This window comes from Temnothorax curvispinosus, unplaced genomic scaffold (genome assembly GCF_003070985.1).
Source record: "Temnothorax curvispinosus isolate PA1 unplaced genomic scaffold, ASM307098v1 QBEX01007734.1, whole genome shotgun sequence".
In the NCBI taxonomy this organism is placed as follows: domain Eukaryota; kingdom Metazoa; phylum Arthropoda; class Insecta; order Hymenoptera; family Formicidae; genus Temnothorax; species Temnothorax curvispinosus.
The window spans coordinates 688,203-716,187 of record NW_020217514.1 but is presented as its reverse complement, the minus strand read 5'-3'; the positions used below and the strand labels follow the sequence as shown (position 1 = coordinate 716,187).

Genomic DNA, 27,985 nt, shown 5'->3' with positions numbered 1-27,985 from the left:
GATTAAATTAGTTCAAATATTTAATCCTGGATATCACTATTTATTGGTTTATTGTGTATACAAGGAAGTAGAGCTCGTCAAAAGTTAGAGCTCATTGTAATCGTCGTTTATATCGCGTTAAGTATATTAGTTGAGAACATCATCTTTTTCATCAGAACGTGACATATTAATAACGTTTATAATTTGATAGTATTGATCTATTACATTTCTTAATTAGTATTCAGTATATTACATCTATAAGAATTTTTTTGAATCTATTGTTTAAAGAATTATCAACAAAAGATCAAAGTATAGAATATAAAATTTTAAGATATAAAATTTTGACGCGTTTTTATTAATATAAAGCTTTAATTTAAATTTCACAATTTTATGTCTTTCATATGAATAATTATTATATGTTGAGATTATTTGTGTATCCTATGCTTTTTCATTCCAAATAAAAATAAATAGATAAATGATAATTAAAAATTAAGAAATCAGGTAAAATAAACAAATAAAAAAATTAAGTTAATAAAATTGACATATATACAATAGAAAAAAATTATTATAATAATTAAATATGTTTTATTTACTCGTCTATTCTCTTCTCAGATATTTTTCCAGGATTAAGTATTACAAATTGGTGCAAAAAAGAAATATTTATTTCAAAGTATGTTAAAAGATTTTTTCAATATGCATACATATAAATGAAAGAAAGAGAAGGAATATATAAGTTACACAGCAGATTTTATTCAACTTATTTAACGAAAATCGCGTTATTAATTATTAATTATAGATATATATATATATATACAACTTGTATGCAACGCACTGATTTTGTCCTAATTTTGTATAGTTCATTCATCTATATTAATTGGCTTTGCATGAAATAAAGCCAGAGTAAATGGATGACATAAGATTCAATAAATTAATTCGATAGAAAATAAGGCTTCGCGGATATTTCTTTGCGTAGAACAATTTTTTACATTAGTTACATTAAAGTTCGTTTTACGTTACATTAAAATAATTATAATTTTAAAGTATATATTTTTTATAAATAATTTTGATACGAAAAATAAGCAGTATAGAATATAAAGAAAAGAAAATATCCGTGTAAAAACTTCACAAAAGAGTATAGCGCAGAGAGATGAAAAATTTATGTGGACAATAGGCACAATAGTAATTGTACGTACAAGTCATCGCATGGATTTCATGTCATCCATTGTAAATATCTCATCTGATGAACGCTCGATGAAATTAAAATAATGATCGTAAGAAATACAGACTAGGGAGACTAAAATACCTAAATACAGATTTACGCGTCGGATAAATACAGATATATACGGATTACGAATCTCGTTTCGCGATAGAAAAATTCATCTATTATTTTCGAAACAATTATAATTTCTTATTCATATTCTACGGTTTAATTTCGCGGAAAGTAATTTAGATTTTTCTGATCTCTCGGTGATGAGATTTAATACATAATATTCATTTTTAACTTTAACATATATTTTTCGTATATTTTCCAAATTCTTGTATGCAATATTAATGTCGAGACATCACGCGGATGACTATCTTATGCAAATATATCACGCGATTACATTTTATTGAACGTTTGCATTTATCTTACGTAATTTACGGCGCGCAGCTTTTAATAAACGGCCGTATCGTTTTGCAATCGTCTTGCATTAATAATGAGCGTAGAAAATTACGCTTATGTGCTGGCGCTGATTATCAACTGCAATGCAGCCAGAATAGTTATGGTCAGAATCAATCTGACCGAAGAAAGAAGAAATTCATCGAAGGTAGGTGGCCGATATTGGCCAAAGTTTGTAAAAAGTTCACTTAAGTACACGTGAATACATAGTTTTTCCATTTATGTGCGATGGCGCATAATTAAAAAAGGAAATAAATGCGACCGGTCAAAAATTAAATTACAATTAGGCTACATCACTCCTCCCAAATCTCGGGTGATCGCGGATTAGGTATCCCACTGGATTAATCAACAAGTAGAACTAATCGTAAGCGAGTTAGAAATCGTGTTGGTTCAGCCAGCAAATAGATCGCGTATATGAACGGTTCTAATTAGTGCGCTTAACAATAAACTTGCGGAAACTTGCATTGGTAAAAATTTAAAGATAAAAACGCGGAATTCAAATGACAGGCTAATTGTAAGATGTTAGAATTATTGCTAGGAATACTCGGACTATTAAAGGCAAGATTACTAGAACAAATTAAAATACATAGTAAGCTCTCACGCGAATATATATATTAGAAATGTTAGGGATAATAGGTTTGTGATAGGGATGTTAAGATTGTTAGGATATTAAAAATCATATAAAATTTAATTTTTCAGATAAAAAATTTAATCTTAATTTAATAAAATTAAATTAAGATTTTAAAAAATTATATCTAAAACTCAGATCAGACTTAATAATATTACTTAATAATATTAAATTTATCTTTTATAAATAATCTTTTAATTATTAAAAATAATGAATAACGGGTATTTTAATATAGGTATGTATGATTTATTTTTATAAATTTAATGTGTAATATATTATATATATTTTATAAATATATCAAATTCAAACGTATTGTCAGTATCTTTATAATTCCAGAAATATTGATTAAAGCTGAATTAAATTTTGTCAAAAATAATTTCTCATACTTTTTATTTTTGAATTATTTCCGTTTAGAGGTCATATTGGATATTGACAGCATAAAATTGTAAATTGTAATGTAAGTTACATTGTAAATTACATGAAATTGATGAAATTTCGCAAAACTCATTAAGGTAAATGTGCCAATGCCTGGACACATACCTATATATCTAGACATTTTTATTATTTTAGTCCTTCAATAAGTTATAACGCGAATTAAAATCAAAGAATTAAAGATAAAAATATTTTTCTGGTAGTATATTTTTATCTTTATTTTTAAAATGCACGTTATACTTATTTAAAAACTAAAATGATAAAGGTATCCAAACATAGGTCTTAAGCAGTCTTAAGTGTCCCGGCATTGGTACATTTACCTTAAATAAAAATTGATTGATAATATCTAAATATTCGCTTAAAAATTTTTTTTCAAAATTATTCAGAAATATTAATAACTTATTTTATCCATGTCAAAATCATTAATAAATTCGAAGAATTTTTATTCAATTATTTCAAAATTCCGTTTTAAGTATTGCCAGTATAATCTTTTGATATGAAATGAAGAAATTACTAAATAAAAAGTGTGAATATTCATTTATAAGCCAACGATTAAATATTAGCCTCTCGTTTACAAAATCTGACAATTGCGTTTTCGACATTTAAGAATCACTAACACATTCGGTAAAATTATAGTAATTCTTTTTCTCTTTCTTCTTCTTCTTCTTTCTCAGTATTATAGTTCACGTTAAAAAAAAACTCTACAATTATTCTTCTCTAGTTATTCCGATCTCTCGTGACGTTGGCCCAGTTACTTTACTAATTTTCATTCTTCTTATAAAGCCTCTCAACATGTCCATCTCCTTTTCTCGTCTGCCCTTATTTCTGCAGCTACCTTCCGAGTTACTGGTGTATATTTCTTTTTACTGCTCTTTCCTCAGACATTCAAATAGCACTCCATCCAATTCTTTGCGCTTTTATCAAGCGTATAATATTTTAGTTCTTTGTGAGACATCTTAGCTCGTAATTGTATCTAATTCTATATTCTATAATTTGTGCCATCCACATTTGCCATTGGCCCATATATTCTTTTTAGAATTTTGCACTCAAACATAGAGCGAGTCGATTAGTTTCTTTTTGGAGTCCACACTTTACATATACAAGTGTTGGTCTTATTAATGTATTATATAAATGTTAAGTTTTATTCTTCGGGATAGAACTCTGCTCATTAAGAAGTTGATCAAAGAATCCTTTTCATTTAGGATATATGTATTTCTTTCTTTCTGTGCTTTCTTTATATATTTCCCTTACATTATTTCGTGCTTGATATTCTTCTATTCCTCGTACTTTGGCATTTATTACCACCCCTTTTTCTCTCTCTTCTTCGCAACATGAATTATATATATATTTGTCATCTTTTATGCCAAGATATAAATAAAATCGATGTAATCGAACATTAAGAGTTATACAATTAAACACGCATAATTGTGCTGATAATTTTTAATGTATTGTTTAATTTCAAAATTATGGAAGAATAGAGAAGAACTGTTAGAACTTCATCAAACGGACAGGATATTCAAGCCAAACGATAATTGCGATTATCTTATCAATACACGCTGAGCCAATGGAAACGTGCAATAGAACGCTTTAAAAATTGGTATTGATAATAACTTCCAAATAAAAACAATTTTTGAATGGTTACGTGTATATTAAGAATTTCTGATAATATAAGCAGGTATATGTTACATACATTTGTACCGTTTAATATTGCAAAGTTGATCAGTGTTATAGATTAAAACAATTACGTAAAAAAGAACAATAGAAAGTAGTTTTTCTAATTGTAAAACGTGAAAATTCCATTACTGATATTATTTTTACTGTATATCATTCATATCATATCGTACAGTTACGTAGCATTTCAACACGACTCTCAATTAAAATAAAAGCCTTAATGATCCAGTTTCAGATGGTATCTACGATAAAATGCAAACATATTATATTTATTTGCGTATATGCAAGTTTATTAGAGTTCTCACTATGTTTAAGCTAAAATTGCGTTCTCAGATAACTTTCCTTTATAAAACTTAACATGATATTTAATCGTTTAAATTGATTAAATAGAAATATGTTATACAATTATATATATATATATATATATTATAAAATATATATATATATATATATATAATATATAAACAAAACATATTTTACCTACATTTTTTAGATAATGAAGTAATAAGCTCAATCTTTTCACACAGTCTGTTTGTATCGCTTTTCGTTATCACGTTATTCAATTTATATTCGTACAGCATGCACGTAAGTACCTACAATCAACAGAAATTCTATGAGTACAGCTCAGAAAGTAATATCTACTAAAGTTCTAGATATATACTTTAATAAAAATGGGAAAAAAAAGATATACATCAATCATAGATCTTATCAGAAATAATGTTATAAAGTGTTGAGGCAAAGATGATCCTAGATTACAATCATTTATTGTCGCTAGTTAAACGTTTAGCAAGGAACAGTCAGATAAGCTATAGTTCACCAAATAAGTAATTGAAAATGTTGTACAATGTACATGTACACTACGGGCGTGAAACACGTGTATATATAAAAGCATGATGTATCATACTAGCACGCAAGATCGCTTATTAGCCGTTAGTTTTTCGTCAGTTGTAGGGTTCATTAAAAATAACACGCAAGACTAGTGTCCCGTCCAAGTCAAATTTAGTCCTTACAAACGTTAAACAAGTGTTTTCTTTCCGCAATTTACAGTGTGACAATTTGGTCACACTCGCAATTAAACGACGACTCTCAGTGTTTATTTCGGTTATTCGAGATTTATCGTTTCAACGAGGAAACCGTGTTCAATTGCACATAAAATTTAAAAAACATAACGTAAGCTTATTTATTTAATATTTATAAAATATTAATCGTAATATCATTTAATATAAATATACATATGTTTGTTAATCAAATAATAATTAATCCATCTAGGTTGATGGTGAATGGTTTGAGATAATGTCGAGTATGAATTATAAACAGGCAGTTATGCCTATTATATGGCTCAATTGTATATTTTGCATGGGTATATTTGAAATACCCATAAATCGCCCACAATATTTTCTAACTGCTGTCTACATCATCTCAGTGTTGACTGTATTTTTCATTTCGTTTTACGAAGGAATTTACATTTTACAACAAATATTTATTCAAGAACTTATGATATTTTACGTTGTCGTGGGAGTCAACGTCTTAGTTGCCGTCTGGGCTATAATTACGTTTTGGCGTTATAAATCAGAGGTAGGTATGTATAATAACATTTCGCATGAAATTAGTGTAGAAGTGGCAAACAAAAGTTATGGAAAGACTAAATTAATGAATTAAAGAAACATTAATATTCAGCTTATTTTAAAATATGTGTAAATTGTGTAATAAAGGATTTTTTTCTTCTATTTACATTCTTCTTGTGAATATACAGAATTGCTAAGTATAGATTTGCATGCGTATACATTTTTTCTTTGACATCATGACGTGTCTTCGAATAAATATTGAACAAATTTACTAATCTATTAATAAATCTCGATACTTGAAGAATATAAATAAGATAATTAAGAGGAATGGTATAGCGGACAATACTTTAGAAGCGTTGGGCATAAAAATAGATTATCAGAAAATATATCGCTCTACTCGATGTCTTACGGCTATCTGGGTAGTAAGTGCGATAACAATGATCTTCATGCATACACTATGGATGTATCGCGATGAATACTGGGTTGTCTTTTACAGCAACATAAGCACATCTTTTCCATTTATATTAAATTCTGTAGTGGACCTCACCTTCGCCGCGCTTGTCAGGCAAGTAATATGTTTCTTAAAGTAATAAACAACAACAATATTTCGTGAGAAGCTCGACCAGAGGACTTTGTCGAGATTTCTTTGATTTCTAAGATATTTGTCAATTATAATAATATCTCTTTAATTTGTTTGTAATGGACAAGTAAACATATAACATGTTTCTGTTTACGTATTTGAGTACTGATTAAGATTGAAATGCGGCAGATGTGTTGGAATGAGATTTCAGAAGATAAATACTCTAATCAATAATGCAGTGCTTTATGCAAATGAATCAAATGCCTTCAAGATTTATAATCGGTACGATAATACGTCCATTGCATTTGTCATGGCGAACTATAAAAACCGCAAAGACATGATAATGCATCACATTCAAACGCTAAGGTATAAGACACTATAAGAGATCAATAATAATTTTTGCTTCTATTATCAAGTTTTCATATAATATAACAATTAAACATTAAAAAGACCTTATATTCACATACCTTTCCTCTCTCCCATTCTCTCATACACCACACATACACACCATATGTCCCGGATTCTGTAACTCGTTCGAATTTAATAATTGAGTATTTATTGAGTATTTGAAAGATTTTAATATTACTTAAATTATCACTAACTATTGAATATTTTTCTGTCAAAGACATTTACATTTAGAAATTACGAGAATCGGACGGCAAACAAATCGTACTTTTTGTTTCGTACTTCTGCTCGAATTGGCAGTTCATTTTACGATAATAACATCGACTACTTACTGTTTACATGGTGCATTTTTTGGCCAATTAAGGGTGACACTCGACAACGAAAAGATTATATCCATGGCAATATGGGCATGCATTTATTCATTTAAAATTATATTAATAAATTCGCTTTGTTCGAGTGTATCAACCGAGGTATAAAAAATTATTTTTTATAATAAAAATAATATATACAATTATATGCAATATTTATGTAAAATTGTGTTATTTGTAGTTAAACACATGAAATTTATATTAGGAATATTACATAATTTATTTATTTTATATAAATTGTATATAAATTGTATATAGGTACAGAATGTCTTTTAATACTTATATGAATACATATAATAATTTCAATTTTTATATATGAATAAAAAATGTGCACCGCACATATATTGTGCAATTTATTCATAATTTTATGTCAGATTTGCATCGTATGCATTAATGTTTATTTCAGGCATATAAAACCGGCGAAATTATACAATCTTTTGAAGGATCTATTATGGATGATGACATGAAAGAAGAGGTAAATCTATTCATGTATCATTGATAATTACATATATCAATCAAATTAGATCTCTTTCTCCATAACATATAACATTATTATTAGTAATATTTATATACGGCAATTAATTTATTTAAGACATTTAAGTGTATAAATTGCAAAATTGCAAATCTATAAATTCAATGTATTGTTTATGTATATAACATGAATAATGCATATATTCATGTATATGGTTACATATATGTATAATAAGAATACAAATATATTTGCAGATTCAGCAATTTACACAGCAAATAATGCTTAATTCATTACATTTTACCTGTACTGGTTTCTTTTCAATTGATAATTCTCTTACTGGCAAGGTATGTTATTTACTTTATTACTTATATATTTGTTTAACTTAATCATTTAAATGAGATTATGTTATTTATTTATTCTCAATAATAATGTTTTTAACATAATTGTTATATATTAAGCTACTTGCTACATTATTTAATATAATCATGATTATTGAGAATGACAGAAATAAGAAACCGTGTCAGTTTATTTTTTTCAGTTCTTTACCACGGTCTTGAAGTATGTTGTTATTCTAATACAATTCAGCACACAAAATGACATGTAAGAAAATACTTTATAGATAAGTAATATTATGTAGATAAGTAATCTTCTATTAATATTTATACTATAAAAAAAAAGGAATTTACGAAGGATTTAATAAGAGCTTGCTTAAGTTACTGTTCTTTGTAAATGTCATGTATTTAATAAAGAATTAAATAACATTATACAAACTTGATTAGTAAAATTGTGTTAATTTTATTATAATTGTATTCTACTTTAAAATAACATATAAATTGTTTTGGAAATAAAAAATAATAAATAATAAAAACTGAAAAACTGAAAAATGAATTGGACAATGAAAAGAGGACTGTCGATTGGAATCGGCGGGAGTGATGAAAGGATCTCTGCAGGTTCCGTTTTTACTAGATAATAAAGATCTTTACTCAAATTTAACATATTGAAAGACGAATATAACTGGAAAAATTTGTTTATACATTAATAATAAATTAATAAATGCAGTATTAGTGACTCTAGTTCGGTTTATTCAAAATATATACTACATGCACAACGATCCTATTATTTGTGTACGAGAGGATTTCGATGTTAAAGAGAGTTGTCGAAACCGCACGTCGAAATACACAATAAATATGTATTCAAAGGGCAAATAATGACTAGAAAATTTTAGACGCATGGCGATACGTATGCGGTACGTGTAACATATTCTCAGACAAGATTGCAACAATGTAGGAACCTTACACAGCTAACGGATTTAGCAGCTTACGAAGCGAACACGGCTTTTACCAGGAAGTTTGTAGAGCTTTTGCTTTGTGCACGATACATGATACTTGTCGAGGACACTTTGTATAGGATCAACCGCAGCTAATTGAAAACTTTATCGAATCGTGAATAAAGGAATCGATCTTGCATACGAGACAATTATATAATCATGTTTCATAAGAAATAAGAAATTAAACTTCTTAAAATGATAATTTTATTAGAAGCAAGTAAAATTGTGCGTAAATTACATAGATGTCAATAGAGAAAACTTATTAGCAGACTCCTGTAAAAAAATCTGAATAATAATATAAAAGATATCTTCCGTAATTCACTTAATTTTAATTACAAATTCTCTCCGACGAATTTGAAGTAAATTTTTTAAGTAAAAATGCCAACAAAAGTAGACTGAATTATAAGTAGCTCCAAAATTTTTTTCACAAATAAAATTTTAAAGAAGACTAATAAATAATAGAATAACATTTGTTGCCTAATTTTAAGTTTGTCTTAATATATTTTTAATTCGAGGATTGATAAAGAGACATGAAAAGTTAGAAAATTGGAAATAACAATGTCGAGTTTTTATAGGAAAGTGCAAGTTCGATCGCAAGTTTGTCGGAAGAATCGTAAAACTTAAGACTGCGAGTTATGGAATATTCCGTGTTAATCCTAATTAGTACATCGTACTTTATAAGAGTATGAAACTTCTGAAGAAGTATCGACTCTAATCAATAAATGAAAATCCATATTAAAAAGTGATAGTAATCGTGCACAAGATTCTAGAAGCAAATGTTTTTTCCATTACGGGATTAAGGATCTAATATCTGTTTCCATTACCGGATTAAGGATCTAATATCTGTTATTATCCTATAGCCGAGCGGATGTCTCTTTTCGCTCGGCGACGAAGTCGTTCTCATACTTTAAGAAGCCGGCATAATCCTCCGACCGCGCGTCTTCCTAGTCGGCTAGAGAAAGGTTCCGTTCCCGAGGAACGGGAACATCCGTCAGGATTATCCTTCCCCGGGCGAATCGAACGGCGGCTGAGAATATCAGGCGTGAATCAAGATGATTGATGTCGGTCTGATATGGATTTTCACGTGTTCGCGTAACCGGCCTCGTATAGATAACCTCGTAAAGTCGCTCATTTTTCACAAATCCGTCAAAAATTAGCGCGTTCTGGCGCGACCGTTCGCTTCGCCTCTCAAGAAAGTCGCTGCCGTAACGGAGTTACGGAGCAATTTAATCTGTCCGAACGAATAAATGGATCGTTGAATTGATTGCGAGTAACTATATTCGTCACATGGATTGCGGATAATCGATTGTCATTCATGTAATTATTTTCGGAGTTGAGCTTAGTTTAGATTAGAAGCTTAATTTAGTTGAAATCGTTCGCAAATTCAAATTCACCTCGGATTTGTTTCTTTTACTTTCCATTATTCTTGATACTAATATCACGAGGCAAGCTCCGCGTTGTTGTGAATTCTAATCGGATATAAGATATATAATATTAACTGAAAATACTAAATTTGTGTATTTATGACAAATAATTCGAGTGCTAAAATACGCTTGATTTCTGAGATACGTAAACGAAATATTTACAATAAAAGTTAAAAAAAAAAAATGTATCGCGGAAGATGAGCAATATCAAACATAACAGACGAAACAGAAGTGTATAATGAATTACGCGCCGCACATCACGCGAACATATGTTTTCGTTTCTTTACAAATGGGAATTTATTATTGCGATTCGTATGTTGCAGTTTTATTTTCACGGAGAACGACATCGTCGATCACGGAATCGTTGGATGTGTTTTCTGCGTGAGCAATACAAATTATGAAAAATGAGGGTTACTTCTCAGACAAATCGTTCACTGAAACACTTCGTGAGAACCTGCCAGTCGTGATTTTATTATCGCGAACAATGAACCAATTAATTCCACGAAAAATTAAAGGATGTCTTACTGCATTAATTAAGACGTTGAACGTGCGTAGAAATAAAAATCATGATAAACTACGATCGCGTAAAATTTTTCCCTGAGGGAACAAATATGTATAAAAAAAAAAGTCTATAGCTGTGAGATGGCACGGTGTCCAATGCCGACGCATCCTAATAACGCGCGTATTAAATATTTATTACGTTCGCGTATACAGACCGAAACGGCGCTGTGAATTCATCTCGCGTGTGTTATGTAGCGAGAAAATTGATATCGAGTTTCCCCGACTGCGCCTTTCGGCGCCCGTGTTCCTTGTGAAGAAAGTATACCTCAACTTTTCCTCCTTTAAAGCGAAATTCAAGGTAAAAAAAAAGCAAAAAGACATTCCTTACCGCAAAGGTACGCGACGAAAGGTTCGATGCACGTGTGCCGAAAAATAGGTAGCAACCAACAGACGGAAAATTGAACGTGACGAAAATCATGACAATTAAATTCCGCAATGTTATTTCTCTTTGGTACTTTCAGAAAAATGTTTCCAACTATTTTCAACAGCTTCCAACCGTATACGGATAGAGACAGATCAATTTTTCATAGAACTGTTGTGTAAGATTTAAATCTTAATATTATCGACTTTTTGTATCAAACATTATACATATATCATTTAAAATTAATAGCAAAACAGACGTATATCGAAAAATAATGTCGATAAACGGCCAATTGATTTCAATTAATTACTGCTTTATTTTTAGTATAATTGCATAATAATAAGTATATCAAATTCTCAGCCATGGAAAAATATATTATTTATAACTTATGAGACAGAAATGCATTCGTCATATTGTGTATAAGTAAATGGTTTACATTTTTCGAAGGACTATTTCTAAATCTGCACGCTGGCAGTTATAAAAAAAGATACCTGTCTTATTTCAAGCTGTTCTATATATCGAAAGGCCAACTCAAAATCGGACATTTCCAGTCTCGTCTCCGGTCGATCCTTTATCTCGTTCACGTCAAAACGAAACGCGGCTTTTTAGGAGGACTGTTACTCCGCGACAGTTTTCCTGAGGGATTCACGTATTCGGGACACGTAAAATCCAACGAGAAACGAACTGTGAGTCCAAAGCAAGGCTCGACCGGGAAGGTGAAGAATGTAAATTCCACGATTGTGGAGAATGGCGGGGAATCGTCTGAATCGGATAAACCCTCACGCAGTCAGACGAAATTTTTTATCCCGACCTAACGACTTCTTTATTGCGCGAAATATTGCACTCGCGAGCGCAGCTGCGGCAAATGATAGCATGTGGAGATAGATAAGAAAGATTTAAGAAATAAGAAAAATAGTGGTAATCGCGCTGTTTGACTTTGCTTCCACTTGAAAAGATCGGTGAAGATTTACAAATAGCTTTAAATAGCATTGTTATATTTCATTTATAATTATTATATACTTGTACACCTGCATATGATTATTTATAAGTGAAAATGATTTATTAGACTTTTCCATCAATTATGAGTTTTAAAAGTATATGTTTGATGCAAAGTTTTGCATTAATATATTTACAGTGTAATATTTCTTAATTTATGGATTGTGGTATAAGCATGACACTACAAAAGTTTTAAAATTGAGGAAATATTGAAATATATCCTAAAATCAGGCGTTCATCTTCAATTAAATAATAAATAAATAAATATAAAAAAGGTACAAAAAAATAATATGATAGTTAATGAGACATTTAAGCGGATAATTTCTCTCACTTCATGAAATGAAAATCTATACGATTTTCTTACAAGCGAATTCGTTAGATTTAGCATGTTTATTTTATTTATTTGTATGGATTCCGTTCACAAGTAGGCTCGTTAGTCAGCAGAAAAATCTTGTTCGGTCGGATTCTTGATCTTTCACGGAGCATCGATTAACGTAGTCTTTCCAATCGGGTTATTCGGTTCAGAGGAGAAATAGGAAACAACTGACTTTCCGAGCCTGATCGGGTGCGGAAGCAAAACGAACGAGACGTAATTTAACGGTGACCGATTTCTCAGCTATCGCGAGTGGGAGAAAATTCTGCTTCCGAAGAAAAGAGAAATATACTCGAAGCACGGAATTTCCACTGGCGTCAGATACATATTTTTTAAAAAATATGTACATATATATAGGATATATGACATGACCCGATTTTATAGGATGTATCTTTACGTACATCGAATCTGGTAGATCTGATTTCAACCGCGACGTATAGTGAACAAACAATTGGATTCGCCAAGTATCGAGTAAATATGATTCTACAAGCTTTAGAGTATTAAATTCTATTTTTCGGATAAACTTAAAAAATTTTGATGATATAATAATATTTCATAAAATATATTATAATAATATTTGACCAAAATATATTAGTAGATAATATTTAGTATCATCTATAAATTAACATATGTTTAGACATAAAGAAGTATTTCTTATTTCTAATTAAAGACGATTTTTTATTCTCTACACGGAAAAAAAATTAGCTACTATAGCTAAAATAGTCATAATATATGGATAACCAACATTTTTTGCAGTGAGAACAAAAGGTTTTGCTACTATTGCTAAACTATAGCTCTCGCTGCAAAAAATATTAGTTATCCATATTTTACGACTAAATTTAGCTAAATTTTTTTCCGTGTAAAAATTTGGCTTTATGAAGTTACTTTTTTGATATTAATTAATTAATTTCTTATATGAAAAAAAAATTCTACCAGCTAAATTGCGAGTTAACATAACTAGACTGTAAATAACTTTCGTACGTCATAAAGGCATTTGAAAAGAGCGTATAATGTTTAGACTTTTGAAAAGAATTTGTGGCGACCGAGTTTGCGAATAATGCCGGAAAAGAAAATGGCTTTCAGTCAAGTTATCGGACGCTATTGTCGAGTTACTGCAACTTTTTCCCTACGTAGAGAAGAATTCCGTTGCATTAGCGTTCTCGCATAAAACATCGTCGTAGAACAAGGACGTTATTCTCAAGCATTCGCGGGAATTGTGAATCCGTGCACGCGGAGTCGTATGAATGCTACTGCTACATAAATGTATAAAATTATTCTTTCCAAAGCAAGAGTTTTCATATCGAAAACATAATAATTTTATTTCTTAGCATTAGTGAACCATCAGATGATTACAGACTAAATTGAAAGTAATAATAATAATTCTTAAAGTTGGAAAGTATTCTCTGATTTCAAAAAAGTATTTAAAGTCAAGTATAATTATGGGATCAAAGACTAAAATACCCTCAAATGCAGTTAAAAACATAAAACAATATTGAAGGAATTGAAAAATCAATAAATCGGGAGATGTAAAGACGTAACAATCTAAATTAATGTTAAAGGATTTTAGACCTCAACAATTCGACAAATGTTCGAGATATATTAGAATGTAAAAAATCCCAAGAAACTTTTAGTGAAAATTAACAGAATTTATGTATATTTCTTTATCAATTGCTATAGCATGTTCGCAATTTACAAAAATAGATGTAATAAATAACAGAATCCATACATTTTTCTCTCCTCCCCCTTTTTCTCTTTTTTTTTTCATAGAGATAATGTTCGTTCGCTCCGCGCCAAAATTAAGAGCGCATTCTTCGAGATCGCTTTAATGACTTCACGATACGCTTCTCTTTTCTGACGGCTTTGAAAAATTATTTCCGAAGGCGAAGGTGAAGTTATAAGACGGTGGGTGAAGTATGAAAGAGGATTTAACGAGCTCATGGGAAGTGGCCCGTGAATCGTTAGCGCAAATTCCCGCTCAAAGATGTATGCTTTTTGGCCATTGACTGGCAACGCGGTAGGACACAGCAACAGCGAGAACGATGCCCCTAAAAGGATCGTGCAAGAAAGAAATCCTGACGCTTTTCAGTCTATCATCTCGAGCTTGTCTTTCTGCAAAATCTAATTAACGGCTGCGCGAAGCATGTTGGTTTTACATATAAAGTTATGTCTCGTTTTTAATAGTAAGTTCTTGGGGCGAAATGAAATCGAGAAATTCGTTATAACGCAAATTGTCAAATAATACTTAACACATTTTTAAATATTTGTTATTAAAGATTATATCAGGAGGTAATTGTTGCACTATTATCGGAATACTATATAACCGCGAATAGATCTGCGAATTTATAGCGCAAATAATGTTCTTTATGGCGCCATATACGCCGGTATACAGCAAAGGATTTAAGTGTTGACTATTGCGCATTTTTCAGATATGTCCTTAAAGTCTGCCGGGGCAGTATCTTCTTAAAGCACTTTTATCACGTGACACTTCCCACGGATATTGTTGAAGGTGGCTGGCCGCCCTCGTAACATGAAAAAGGGACTTATAAAATATGTGAAATGGTTATTGTCAATCAATCAATAACGACGTCAGCAGCAATCAGATCTCAAGCGAATATTATAGTGACATTTTGTCAAAGATGTATTTTGAAATTTATCAAGATATTATTCCGATCATCGATATTGATTTAATCGAAAGTTTCTGAAGTTATAACATATTTGTACTTGACATGAATATTTTCTACCATACGTTATCTCACTATTGCAGTTTCTAATTTCTATTATAATTTATTTTATTACATGATTCTCGTATATTAATTCATAAAACAAATGTTTTCTAAATTATTATAAAAATTCTTCTTTTCCTCTCTTCTTTAAGGCATAAATTTTGCATGAGTCTTCTATATATTAACTCTTTCCTTGATGACATCATAATTTTGTTACGGTTTTTCTAAATTGCATGAAAGTTTTAACCGCGTTTGCACGATAGAGGGAGAGAAAGGAAGAGGAAATTGCTGCGAGGGCGACATAATGTCGTACTATGCATAAATAGATTTTAAATTTTCAACTGTTCCGACAGTTCGCGGTTTCACCACGTAAAATATGACTATCGCATATTCTGTGGATACGGAACGAAAGTTTCGGTAGCTATAACGCGTTCCTTTCCCTCGCGACCGTAAAGCTAAATCAAATATAACGCAATACAACGAAATTTCAGTCGGAGAATCGTAAAGTGCCTCTGCAACTTTGATATCTTCGCGGGCGATTCCCCTTCAACGCCTCGCGCTTTACTCGAGTTTCGTAAGACCGTTTTAGATTCCGATTTGATGTACTCGGCGATTTTACACTATAATTAAGAATATAGTTGCGTGTAATCGTCGATAATGAAATAATTCCGAGTCCTTTAGAACGATATACATATTTTTACGTTTAACGAGTTTGCCGTAACTTATCAAGGCAAATTCGCTCAGCACTAATGAATAATAATATAATATTTACGATATTAATCGCAAGATTAATATTGATGTTTCATGAAATCTTTGCATAAGTATAACTATTTTATTATTAACCTCAAGTCATTTAATTATCGCAGCTTTAGGTAGATATCTTATAACTAGGAAACGTCCGTCCCTTTAATTTGTTTCGCGATCGAGTATCAGAAAAGCTGCCATCGCAATCTTTGAAATTCTCTTAAAAGCTTATCTCATTAGAAGGATCAGTCACTCAAGATATATTAAGAGCTGCAAACGGTACAGCTAACAACACAGATCGCTGAAATTTATCACTAAGAGAAACGGTATCGTGACTGAGAAACAAAAGAGAATTTCCAGACAAGCACACTTGCCAAAAATACGTTAAAATATGGAAGTTCTGTGCCATTAAATGTAGAATGAGAATTCTCTATCTTTCCATATAGGTAGATAAATTCTTCTTTCGTAAGTAGAAAACGAAACGATCGATCCTTCTAAAAAATAGCAGCTCCATCACGCTATAATATCTTTTTCATTCAGATCAGTTTATCAACATAAATCTTACCTTTAATCATATATTTGTTATAGCGAAGGAGGGAAAGTAATGTAACATTTCTCCCAAAAATCCAAAATATTTTTATTTATTTTAAAATAAAACTTTTCAAGATCTCCTTGTTGAAAATTGCTATAATCTTTGTAATATTTTTGCGTCGGAATTGTTTATACAAACTTATTTATGACTCCAAAAACTCACTTTTTAACTTTACTATTGTTTCGTATATTTCTGCACATAATAATCCACCACCGTTTATGCAAGATTATGTGCATCTAACTATGCAAAACGGCCTGCATTATTGTGCATTTCGGAGATTAACCGGTGAATATTAAAGATGTAGATTGCGTCTTGGAAACTTGCAAGTTAGTTAGAATCCACAATTCCTCCGTATTCTATATTCTGCGCTCTAATCGAATTAATAGTTGCCATTATCTTGCGCCGAGAAGTTGAATTAAACTTCAGATTTTACGTAGCAAAAGAAATGAATTTCTCGGACGTAGATACTCAAGGAGAAGTTTGCAGGTGCTTTCCGTCGCTAGTAAAACTCAGAAGAACTCTTGTGAGAGTGACACTTTCTTTTAGTAATTTTGTCGTGGATAATATAAAAATTAAAGAAAAAAGTATAATTATACACGCTAAGAATGTTTTTATCAAATAAAATATTGCAAACTGTTAGCGACTAAAAGTATACAATCCGTGTACCATGTATCTGCACAATTACCTTTTCAAAGAAGGTAGAACAATTACGCCAAGTACACGCGCCCTTTGTACCTATTTTTTGTGCAAAAGTATTTACGATCCAACAAAAAAGAACTTCACAAAAGTAAAAAAGATTTTATATTCATACTTCCATTAGTAAATATTATTAGTGAATAAACCATGCATTTAATCATTTATACAACAGATTTAATATCAAAAATAGACGCCGACTTATAATCCCGTAAAAAAAGAATCTTACAAAGGTGAAAAAGACATGCTAAGTACATAAGATATGCAATAAAAATATCTAAAAATATATGTAACAAAAGTTTAAAAAAATTATTCAGAAATAAACTCTAGCTGTTCTTTCTAAAATGGATTTGGAATTAATGTAATTAGCTAAATATTTTATTATTTAAAAAAGATCTCATCACACAAAGCTAACCTGTAAAAAACCTAGTAAAAAATTTACTGTTTAAAAATTGGTATATAAATATCAGTGCAGTTAGTCAAGAATTCCATAATGCATTCATAAGTATATTTAGCAAAAACTTAACGTATTTAAAAGTGTATGTAACAATTAAAATTCGTAACATTCTGTGCACTTTAGCGTAGGAATATAATATTGCAACACCCACTCATCTTCAGCTACCGGGTCTGCCATTATAACTTATAATCGTTCTATACTGCGGAGAATTAGATACTAAATACAGAAGGCACAGACAGACGTGAAGAATCATTTGAAGAAACGTTTACAAATATTGCTCGCTGGAGGTTAAGAGCAGAGGTATGATTCTTTGTCCGACTGTAAATATTGATATCATGCTTTACTCTCGCTCTGTGCCTGATTACCAGATAATACAGCTTTATTTCTTATACATATTATATTGATCGTTCAATTATTTTAGATTTATAAAAACACGCGCAATACTTTTACACGATGGTTAAAAAAATAGAGTTAGCTGTACACATAGGAAAAATTAATATCTATAATTTTACGATTATTGCAATCTTAGAAAAATTATAGATACGTAACTGAATATAGGTTTAGAAGTTCAAAGTTTGATCAAAAGCAACCGTTGCGTAATATGAGCTTTATCGGTTTTTCCGTTTGTTTAGATGCATTATATAATATTATATGTTTATAATATTATATACAGCTTCCTGTTTATAAAGAAGTTTAGACCATCGGGAAATACTTTATATTAAGAGACAATGACCCATATTCTGAACGCACTTTTATCAATGAATCCGCGCATTTATTTCTGAGATTCTATAGTATGTAACGTAAACTATATGTTAAATTCGCGCATATAGCGATAAAAGTGCGTTCAGAATACGGGCCAGTGTCTCGTTTCAAGTTTACGCGCAGCGAAGTTCGCATGAAACGGTGCGGCAGCGAGATGCCCGTGGCTCTATTTATCGTTCAGATAAACGGAGCGCACATTTTCATATTTTGACAGCTGAGGTGATTGAATTGTATTGTAATTACTAGTAATTAAACTCAATCGATAGCTATGGTTAAATTGGATAATAAAAGTATGTTTAGTTTTTCCTTCGTATACCCTACGAACGGAAATATCATATGCAAAATTCAAATTTTTAAATTGTTATTAAGTAAGAAATGACCACGTCATCATTAGACAATTGCATAACATCACGGCGTGACTTTCCTATTTTCGAGGTACCAGGCAATAGAAACAGTCAGAACAGAGGAATGATTCTTTGTCCGACTATAAATATTGATATCAGTTTTACCATGCCTAATTAGTCATTACCAGATCATGTATTTGTTATTGTCGCAAAAATACAATAAAATTTGACTGAGATTGATAATGGCTTCGTATGTTCAACCAAACGGAGAAAATAATTGTGCCGTAAATCGAAAGAAATTATGATGTTATCGGGAATGGAAAATATACGTGAGTACCTTTTTACAATTATGTAATATATATATATTTTTATGAAAATATAGAATACGTACGAAGAAATTGCGGATGTCTACGTATTTGAAATATAATAAAAAAGATATAACATGTAATAGCATATATGTATAGGTAAAATTGTGACATATAAAACATATGAAAAATGTTTCATAATTCGCTCAATTTTAATGAAAATGGCGTATTTGGCGTATTTGAAGTTGCGAGAATATCGCATGTTTCGCTCGTTTTTTTCAATCATTGAAAATATCGTTGAAAGCTTATTTCGCGTTTGCTTAACTTGATTATCTTCCACGTTATTTCAAGGAGAAATTCGAGTTTCGTAGGACGGAATCAAGTTAATGTGTCTCGTATCCACGCTTCGGATTCTTGCTCGAAACGTCCGTAAAAATACAAAATTGCTCTCGAGTTTCGTCTTGAGCAAGTTTGCGATGTGCAAATAACACACTCGTGTCAAGATCTTTAGCGGTTAAAGCGCAGTACAAATGCCAACGGTGACAGAGATAAAAATTTCATCGTCGCAAATTTCATGTAACCCGATTAAAAGTTTCTCCACTTTTCTTCGTGCTGTTTCTCCCGTCTCGGCCTATATCGATTCACCCCCGTGCCATTCGTTCTCCTACCGTGAATTTGTCTTCCAAGAATAGTACGGCTATGCTGACGAAACAAAGTGGCAAATATCGAATCTTCGAATTCGGCTCATCTGCTAATCCATCAGCGCGATTGATGTTTCCGAGAGTATTTTTACGATTCAACTTGCGACTTGTAAAAAAGCACGAATTTATTGTCGCAACTTTAAGTCTGTTTTCTACAATTTCTTTTATATTAGTTATTAATTACAATTAAATTAATTATATATTAATTGACCTCAAGTTTACGTTTAAGCTATGTATTTATATAACTCAAAAATAATTAAGATTTTGGTTAAAATAAAAAGATAATGCGAGACAAAAATAAATAATATTTTATATAACAATAGGTTAAAAATAAAGAATTCTTCTCGTTTAATTTTGAGAAAAATTTTCTTCTACAATTTTCTCATACTTTTAATTTATTTTTGCATGAAGAATCATGGTATTCGTGTTTATACCACGTTTTTCTAACACTAGTAAAACCTGCACACATTTGTAATCGTGATAAAAATATACGTATAAACTTAGAAAATTTGTGGCTTAATTTCGCAATTAAGGCGCCTCGCGTAAATTCTCCTCCAATGTTCTATTTGGAAAGAGCAGAAATCCAAGTTCATTCCCTTGTGTATTCAGGTCCTGGCTAGGATCCCATTAAGAGACTTGTCGTACTAGATGACGGGAGTAGCCACTGGTGAGAGATGGGAGCTTTACCCGTTTCTAGAACGCAGGGGGAACGGTCCTCTTCAGGAAGATGTGGGCAAACATGTCTTGGCTACATGTCGCTTCTAGAACCGCGACTCATGAGCGAAAGAGAATCCCTTGCACTCAGTTGGCTTGTCGGTTCAAATTTTAACTGACTCTGCAATCGCGCTAATAGCATTTTTTTTTTTAAATAAATTCGAGCGAATCCAGTTTCGATGTTGGACATAATGTCACTGTTCGCAAATTACGGTATCAAGAGTTAAAAAATTAGAGATAAAAGAAATTTGTGTGTACGCGCATGTATGTGTATTACAATGGTTATTAAAAGTTATTATTGAAACTTATTTTATAAATAAGTACTTGAAATAAGTTAAAGTGTAATTTATTTAAATGAATTAAATAAAAATAGTTGCTAATATTTTAAATTAATTAAAATGTTATATAAATTGACATTTTAGACATCATGTTAAAAAAAAATATTTGTTAATTTTACACATTAGTATTAATTTGAAAGTTACGATTAATATCCTGGGATTCATAACTTGTATAACTGTACTGACCATAATTTCATGCAGACACGAAATTAACTTCTCTCTCTTCATTTTTGGATACCATATATTATTCATATTACAGTGCCTAATTGCGTGTTTAATTCTAATTTAATGACATATCAGAATGACAAATTGTTTTAACGTTGATGGCAGCAATCCAAAAATGTTTCTAACTAGCAACACAATAATGCACGTTGTTTTTGGAGAATATGCAATGCACCCAAAATGATTTATTAGCCGATGCTGCATGTGCAGAAACCTTGCAAAGATACGCTCGATGTGCGAAAACGTCTTTGCGCACCCGAAATTTAGGAGTATTGTTGGACGGGATCCAACGAGACTTAGACGAATCGTGTGTTTGTGACATTAGGAAGATAGAAAGGTATTCAAGATTAATGTAATTCATCTGATATATTATTTACATAAGATACTTATGCAATATCTCTCTTCTAATCATGAGAAGTTAAATACGACAGTATAAATAAAAAAGAAAGTCAGTTATTCGCCATTAAAGTATCGAAACGATAGTTTGTAATTAAGCAGGATTATTTGTGGAATTAAGCATAAAAAGTTTCAAAGGAGAACAAAATTTTATCTTAAATTTAACTTTACTTGAATAATTTTTCTATATATTTCGAGATATATATTTATATTCAACATAACATTTTAATAATTCACTATTAATCACTAATAAAAAATCCTTTAAAAAATTCAGAAAAACTACATTTGAAAGAAAAAGCGTGACTCTTGGATCATTACTAAAACATTTTTATTAAAATAAAACATCAATCTCTTTTCTAAAGAATATTGTAAATATTTCATCGCATTTCCTAAAAGCTGGGCTTTATTAAATTTTGTACATGGTAACGTATATGTTCTGGAGTTAATATTAAATTTACTTCACAAAACTATGAAGTGTTATTTGTCTTGCATTCAACGTCGACATGTAAAAGGAAATTAGACATCAGTTACACTCAGCAATAAACGTCCAGTCGACATCTTCGAAATTGTGAAGTAGTTTGAAGTGAAAATGTATCATATGTCGCGTGTATTACACATGTTATGCGCGTTTTACGGCTGCTGCGGTATTACATTTTACGGCGGTGCACGCGCGTGGTCCTTTATGACTCTCGAAAATTTCAACAAGCTCGTCACGTATATATACGGGATAAATATCTGGTAGAGGCGAAATAACCCTCCCCGAATAGGCAAGCGCGTAACTCTCCTTCGGAAAAAATCCATAAGCTTAAGAAATTGCGGTTGGTATCTTAGGGTCGGTTACTTTATGAGGTACCAACGAGGATTACTGAGACACGTGATTTAATGGCATCGCACGAAACATTACCCTCCGCAGGATGGTCATCAACGAGATTATCTTATCTTTTACAGGATATCGAATCACCACTACTGCTGCTAAGAGTAAACAGCGCTGAGTTCGTTCAATAAATCTCAAAAGTGCACATTGTGCTCTAGCGCGTTATGAAAGCACAATGAAGGATGAGATGTGTAGAAGTAGTATATAGTAAAAGCACAAACTGTCAAAATTTTAATGGATTTTCTGGGGCATTTAAAATAGATATTCTCCTAGGAAAGATCTCAAGGAAAAACGAACTATAAAGATATTTAAACGTAATAATGAGATCTTGTTTGCTGAAGACTTTCAGATATAGCGTTGACTTTAAATTTTGGCTGGGAGAGTTTGCTAATAATTGAAATATATATATATATATATATAAACTGAGAATAAAGTTAAGATACGTCAAGGTATACATTTTAAGAGTACAATTTTTTGTAATTACGGGATAACGGATAAAAATAGCGGTCATGTCGCGCATTTTACTCGCCGCGGCAACTTCCGGATTAGTTAATCCGAAGGCACGCAATGGCCGTCGTTTATCTTCGCGTTTACTGTTACGTCTTACCGTCGACGGTCTTCGCAATTCAAAATGTAATTCCATTTGAACGATCGTTAAACCTCAAGATTGAATGCGTGCGGCCGATAAATCCCTAACGATATCGGTAGTTAACTCGTGTAAGGAGTCGCGTTAAGTCTATTAAATGAATAAATTACGGTCGCCGAATGCGGTCCCTGAATTCGTACCAGCATCACGGGGGCCAGACGCGAGAAATAAATTGCGGTGCATTAAACGGAATAACAAATTCTCATCCCAAAATGCCAATCGCTGTTGTCTCTTTTATCTTATCTTTACTTAAAATAATTAGTATATACATATAAAATATGCTTTCTTGTCATCCAAAATAATGTTGACAAGTAAAATTTACTATTATAAGAAAGTTCGAGCTTCAAATTCGATGAATCTTAATGTCACATTCCAAGACTCATATAAATGTAAAATAATCATCTAGCAAATATTAATTATATACGTACAAGCAATAGCTATATGTACAATAAAATAATTCACAGCGATAGAACACAATTTAACAAAGTAACAAGAGAAAAGTGGATTTTGAGAGTCAAACGCGGCTAGCTATACGTGAGTTAACTTTATGTAACATTTAATTAACAATTCAATACAAAGTTATAATTCTATACAAAGTTATAATACGTTTCGACTCTATTTTGAGCCATCTTCACAGAGAAGCGGTAACAGATAAATTAATACAATTTAATTTATTTTACAAAGAACAAAAAAGAACAAAAAAGTTGATTTAGTTTAGCTTACACATTTAAATAAAAATATAGCTAATACAAGTACCAAAAGGAAAAACTGTATCATATGAACCTTTGTGTATGTATTTCGGATCATATAAATCTTGTGTATATGTATTTTATACACCCAAGTATCTGACAAAACTTTGATGCAACACAGCGAGAAGCATTTCGAAACGAAAAGACGCAAATGCGCGATTAATAATTGGTCTCGTTATTATAAATGTCACTGTCGCGAACGGCGGCGACGCGACGAAGTAAAAATAAGTGAGCAAATAACGGCGGGCATTGACAAACGAGAGTGCAGAAACGAGTGACGTCGCTGACCCGTCTTCGCCTCTGCCGCGAGTTCTCCTCTCGCGCTCGCGAGTGGCCCATTCTCTCGGCGAGCACAAAGCGATTTCCCTGCTTCGGTACTGATCGATGGATCCGCCAGATCGGGATTGATGAGAAAAGAATGGAGAGCGAGAAAGGAAGAGATGGAATCGGCGAAGGGGAAAAGGACGCGTTGAAATCACGCATTAATCAAGGTAGATCAAGCAACAAAGGAGAGGAGGAAAACCTGGTGGATCGTTGTACGTCGAAAAAAAGTAACTTTGCATAAATTCACCATCTGGCAACGCCGTTCCGTTTATGATTACGCGCGATACACCTGCGTTCTCGGAAGCAAATAAAAGCCTTCTTGGTTTTGACGGATTTAAGCTTAGGAATCATACACGGCAGATGGGGTTTGTTCGCGTACAACGAAAGCAGAAATCGATAAGATAAATTTAATTTAAGATCAAGATTTTACATTAATCTTTGTTAAAGCTTTTAATTACGTATTAGTAGTATCGGTCTGTCAAATCGAATTCTCGAGATGCATTTATATGTTTGTTATAAAAGGACGAAAACAAAATTGTAATAAATTAGTGCTAATTTCTTTTAATAATAAAAAAAATTTATATTCTTTCCAATAATTAAATAGATTTTGTAAGAACTGACTGTGAGAAATATTTTCATTAACGTATTTACTAAAATGGTCTCCCAGAGCGACAAATAGAATATTAAGCTGTTTCCATAAAATACATAGCCACTTATTGCTAATATTTATTCAATCGCCAGGTGCAAAAATTGCAATCAATTGTTACGTATTGCGTCCTGCATTTATGCATGAAATTATTAACATATGTCCATACAATTTGGCACGCCAATTTCACTGATCATCGCGCGATTACGATAAGAAGACAGTTGAGATTAAATGCATCATCCTGTAAAGTGATCGAGATTATGTTCGGCGCTGCATCCGTGCATCGATGAGTCTTGAATTATGCACACCGGCATGCCAGTGCTGCAAGCTGCTGCTGCCGTCAGTGTTCATCGAATGTATCGAGATACCGCGTACATATAACGCTATTATAAGCTGTCCCAACATGTTTGTGCAACCGAAACGCTTGAACAGTTCGATGCAGCGAGCTTGAAGCACACGCCTATACAATACCTTCATTGTTGTATATTTTAAGTCCTCGAAACCACGAAGGCCGCAGGACAGGTGAAACGAATCAGGTATAGCCGGTAATGCGAAAGGAGAACGAAAGGGTTTGCTTACGGGGGCTGCGAGAAGAAAATTCGTTGCTTACAGCTCGCAGATAGGGCGTTTATCTTTCCAGGTCAGAAAAGGCACGGGAAAATCCCGCGGGAGACGTCTCAGAATTAAGTGCGCATTCGAGGGAAAAGTGTTTCCAAGGGAGCGTTTCCGTCTCACTCGGCTTGGTACATTAAATGCACCACGTATAAATAACGTAATCCATTAATTATGCCTTTTCGATAAATGGTCGCGAGGACAGTCGTCCATTTTTCTGAAGAAATACTTAAGAACTGATTAATTGCAGTGAGTGCGCGCAAATAATTTACCTTGCAAATAATTTCCATCGTTAAATGCAATTATTAAACAATCTATATACGATGTTTTGAAATCCAGATAAATCCAGATAAGCTATAATGATAATGATAATAACAGATGTTATCCAGTCGTTTCAGTCAAATAAATTTCTAGCTCATTGGGTCGCATATAGCAGCGTTTGCAATAATCTCGTCGAAACGCTGTTATCCATTGATATCCGCTGCGATAATAATATTAATAACAATGATGTGATAAAACTTTTGCTTTAATTTAAATGAAGCTTTACATCTGATTTTTTTCGAAATATCATTACATCACGTAATCGTATCTTTTGTTACATATTGTAATCGCAGATTTTTTATCACACATAATATCTCAACAACTTTAAAACTTTTGATGTTTTATCAGCTCAGCTTCTTCACTTACTGTAGATATAACTCTGTGTAACATGATATACGAAAAGTACGTGAGAATCTCAATATTACTGACAAAAAACGAATGCTTCGAGTCATTTTCTCTCCAGAGAGGTCACATCATCTTTCATCGGGATTTTGCTGAAATTTTTGCATTTCTTGTCGTCAATTCCTTTAACCTCACGGCATGTTTTCCGGAAGTCTATTTGTATGGCCGGTAGGAAGTGCTGCAGAAGACCGGGCTTATACGTAACGAAATTGTCGGTCGAGGACAATGTCGTGCCTGTCGCCGTGGAAACTGTAATGATCTTGCGAGGACAATAGACTCTCTTCGAGAACCTCCGTTTACATATGTCACTGAACAGTTGCTGATGAAGTACATTGTTGTAATTATACGTGAATCGAAAATATATAATATTATATTAAATATTAACCGTATAGGATAATTTTTAAATACATCGAAATTTCAACGATATTCTTTACAAAAGTCCTGTAAATCTTTTTTAAATAATCTTGATGCCTAAAATGATATAAATTCAATAAGATTTTTAATCAGTAACTTTTATTCTGATACCACTAAAAATTCAAAAAATGTCTTCAAACAAAAACTCAATTCTCAATTATTAAATCAGGAAATAACTTCAAAACTTTTGATTTTTCAGTTTAGCTTCTTCACTTACTGCGTAACATGATATACGAAAAGTACGTGAGAGTTTCAATATTACGAGATACTTCTATAGATGATAACGGTTGATTATTACGATTGGTAAATTGCGATCTGCGAAAGGGATAAGAGTCGGTACTTCCATAGCGACGTGTTCAGCGACTTTCTAAGAATATTACCGTTTGGCTAACGATGTTTCCAACGAGCTCTTCGAATGCGCAAGATATACGAAACGGAGGTGCACTTTGAGACAAGCGGAATTATTGTTAGATGGTTATGAAAGACAAGCGCGTCTAGAATCTCTAACAGTCCAGAACTTTATTATGATAGAATAATTACACACATTTGTAATGCGGCTACAGAAAAGATCGATTTTTTAAATCTTCTCCTAAACATCTCATGATTATAATGCAAGGATTATAAATAACTTTCATGACAATCAGTTTCGATGAAAGTTGCAATTAAAATATAAGTTTAGAAATACAGTCTTCAATTATTGAACTTTTATATTACATTTTGATATCTTCTTATATCTTTGGTAAGAACTCTTTTAATTTTTTTTATCTGGAAAAATGTACACCCTTACAGGGGATAATGGAGAAACTTGAAGGTCGGCAGCTGCGTAAATACAGTCTTCAATTATTAAATATTCACATTACGTTTTCATCTCTTTTTATATCTTCAGTGAGAACGCTTGATTTCTTTATCTGGAAAAGTGTACACCCTTACAGGGCATAATGGAGAAACTTATATAGGTGGGCGGCTGCATAAATACAGTCTTCAATTATTAAATTTTCACATTACATCTTGATCTTTTCTTATACCTTCGGTAAGAACTCTTGACTTCTTTATCTGAAGAAGTGTACACCCTTACAAAGGTGTAACTTGTAGGTGTAACTTGTAGGTTGGCGGGCGCGTAAATCATCACGTCGGTCGATGATTCGATCGACGTACGATGCCCCAGGTGGTCTATTCTCGTATTATCGGAAAACAATGAATCTAA

At 31.9% G+C, this 27,985-nt stretch overlaps 2 protein-coding genes across 2 annotated transcripts in view; one reads left to right on the top strand and one right to left on the bottom strand.

Annotated features, from left to right (window-relative positions):
• The window catches only part of LOC112457300 (midasin), a 110,387-nt gene that overhangs the window by 17,332 nt on the left and 65,070 nt on the right, over positions 1 to 27,985 (bottom strand).
• Positions 5,315 to 8,386, top strand: LOC112457298 (putative gustatory receptor 28b). Its single transcript, XM_025020243.1, has 7 exons — positions 5,315 to 5,540; positions 5,640 to 5,945; positions 6,238 to 6,881; positions 7,141 to 7,390; positions 7,695 to 7,763; positions 8,015 to 8,104; positions 8,299 to 8,386. The coding sequence occupies exons 3-7, from the start codon at positions 6,715 to 6,717 to the stop codon at positions 8,362 to 8,364; spliced, it is 642 nt and encodes a 213-aa protein (XP_024876011.1). The 5' UTR covers positions 5,315 to 5,540; positions 5,640 to 5,945; positions 6,238 to 6,714; the 3' UTR covers positions 8,365 to 8,386.

Coding starts and splice junctions, on each gene's coding strand:
- LOC112457298 (XM_025020243.1), top strand. CDS start 6,715: ATGAGATTTCAGAAGATAAATACTCTAATCAATAATGCAGTGCTTTAT. Junction 6,882..7,140: donor CATCACATTCAAACGCTAAG/GTATAAGACACT, acceptor TTTCTGTCAAAG/ACATTTACATTTAGAAATTA. Junction 8,105..8,298: donor ATAATTCTCTTACTGGCAAG/GTATGTTATTTA, acceptor TATTTTTTTCAG/TTCTTTACCACGGTCTTGAA.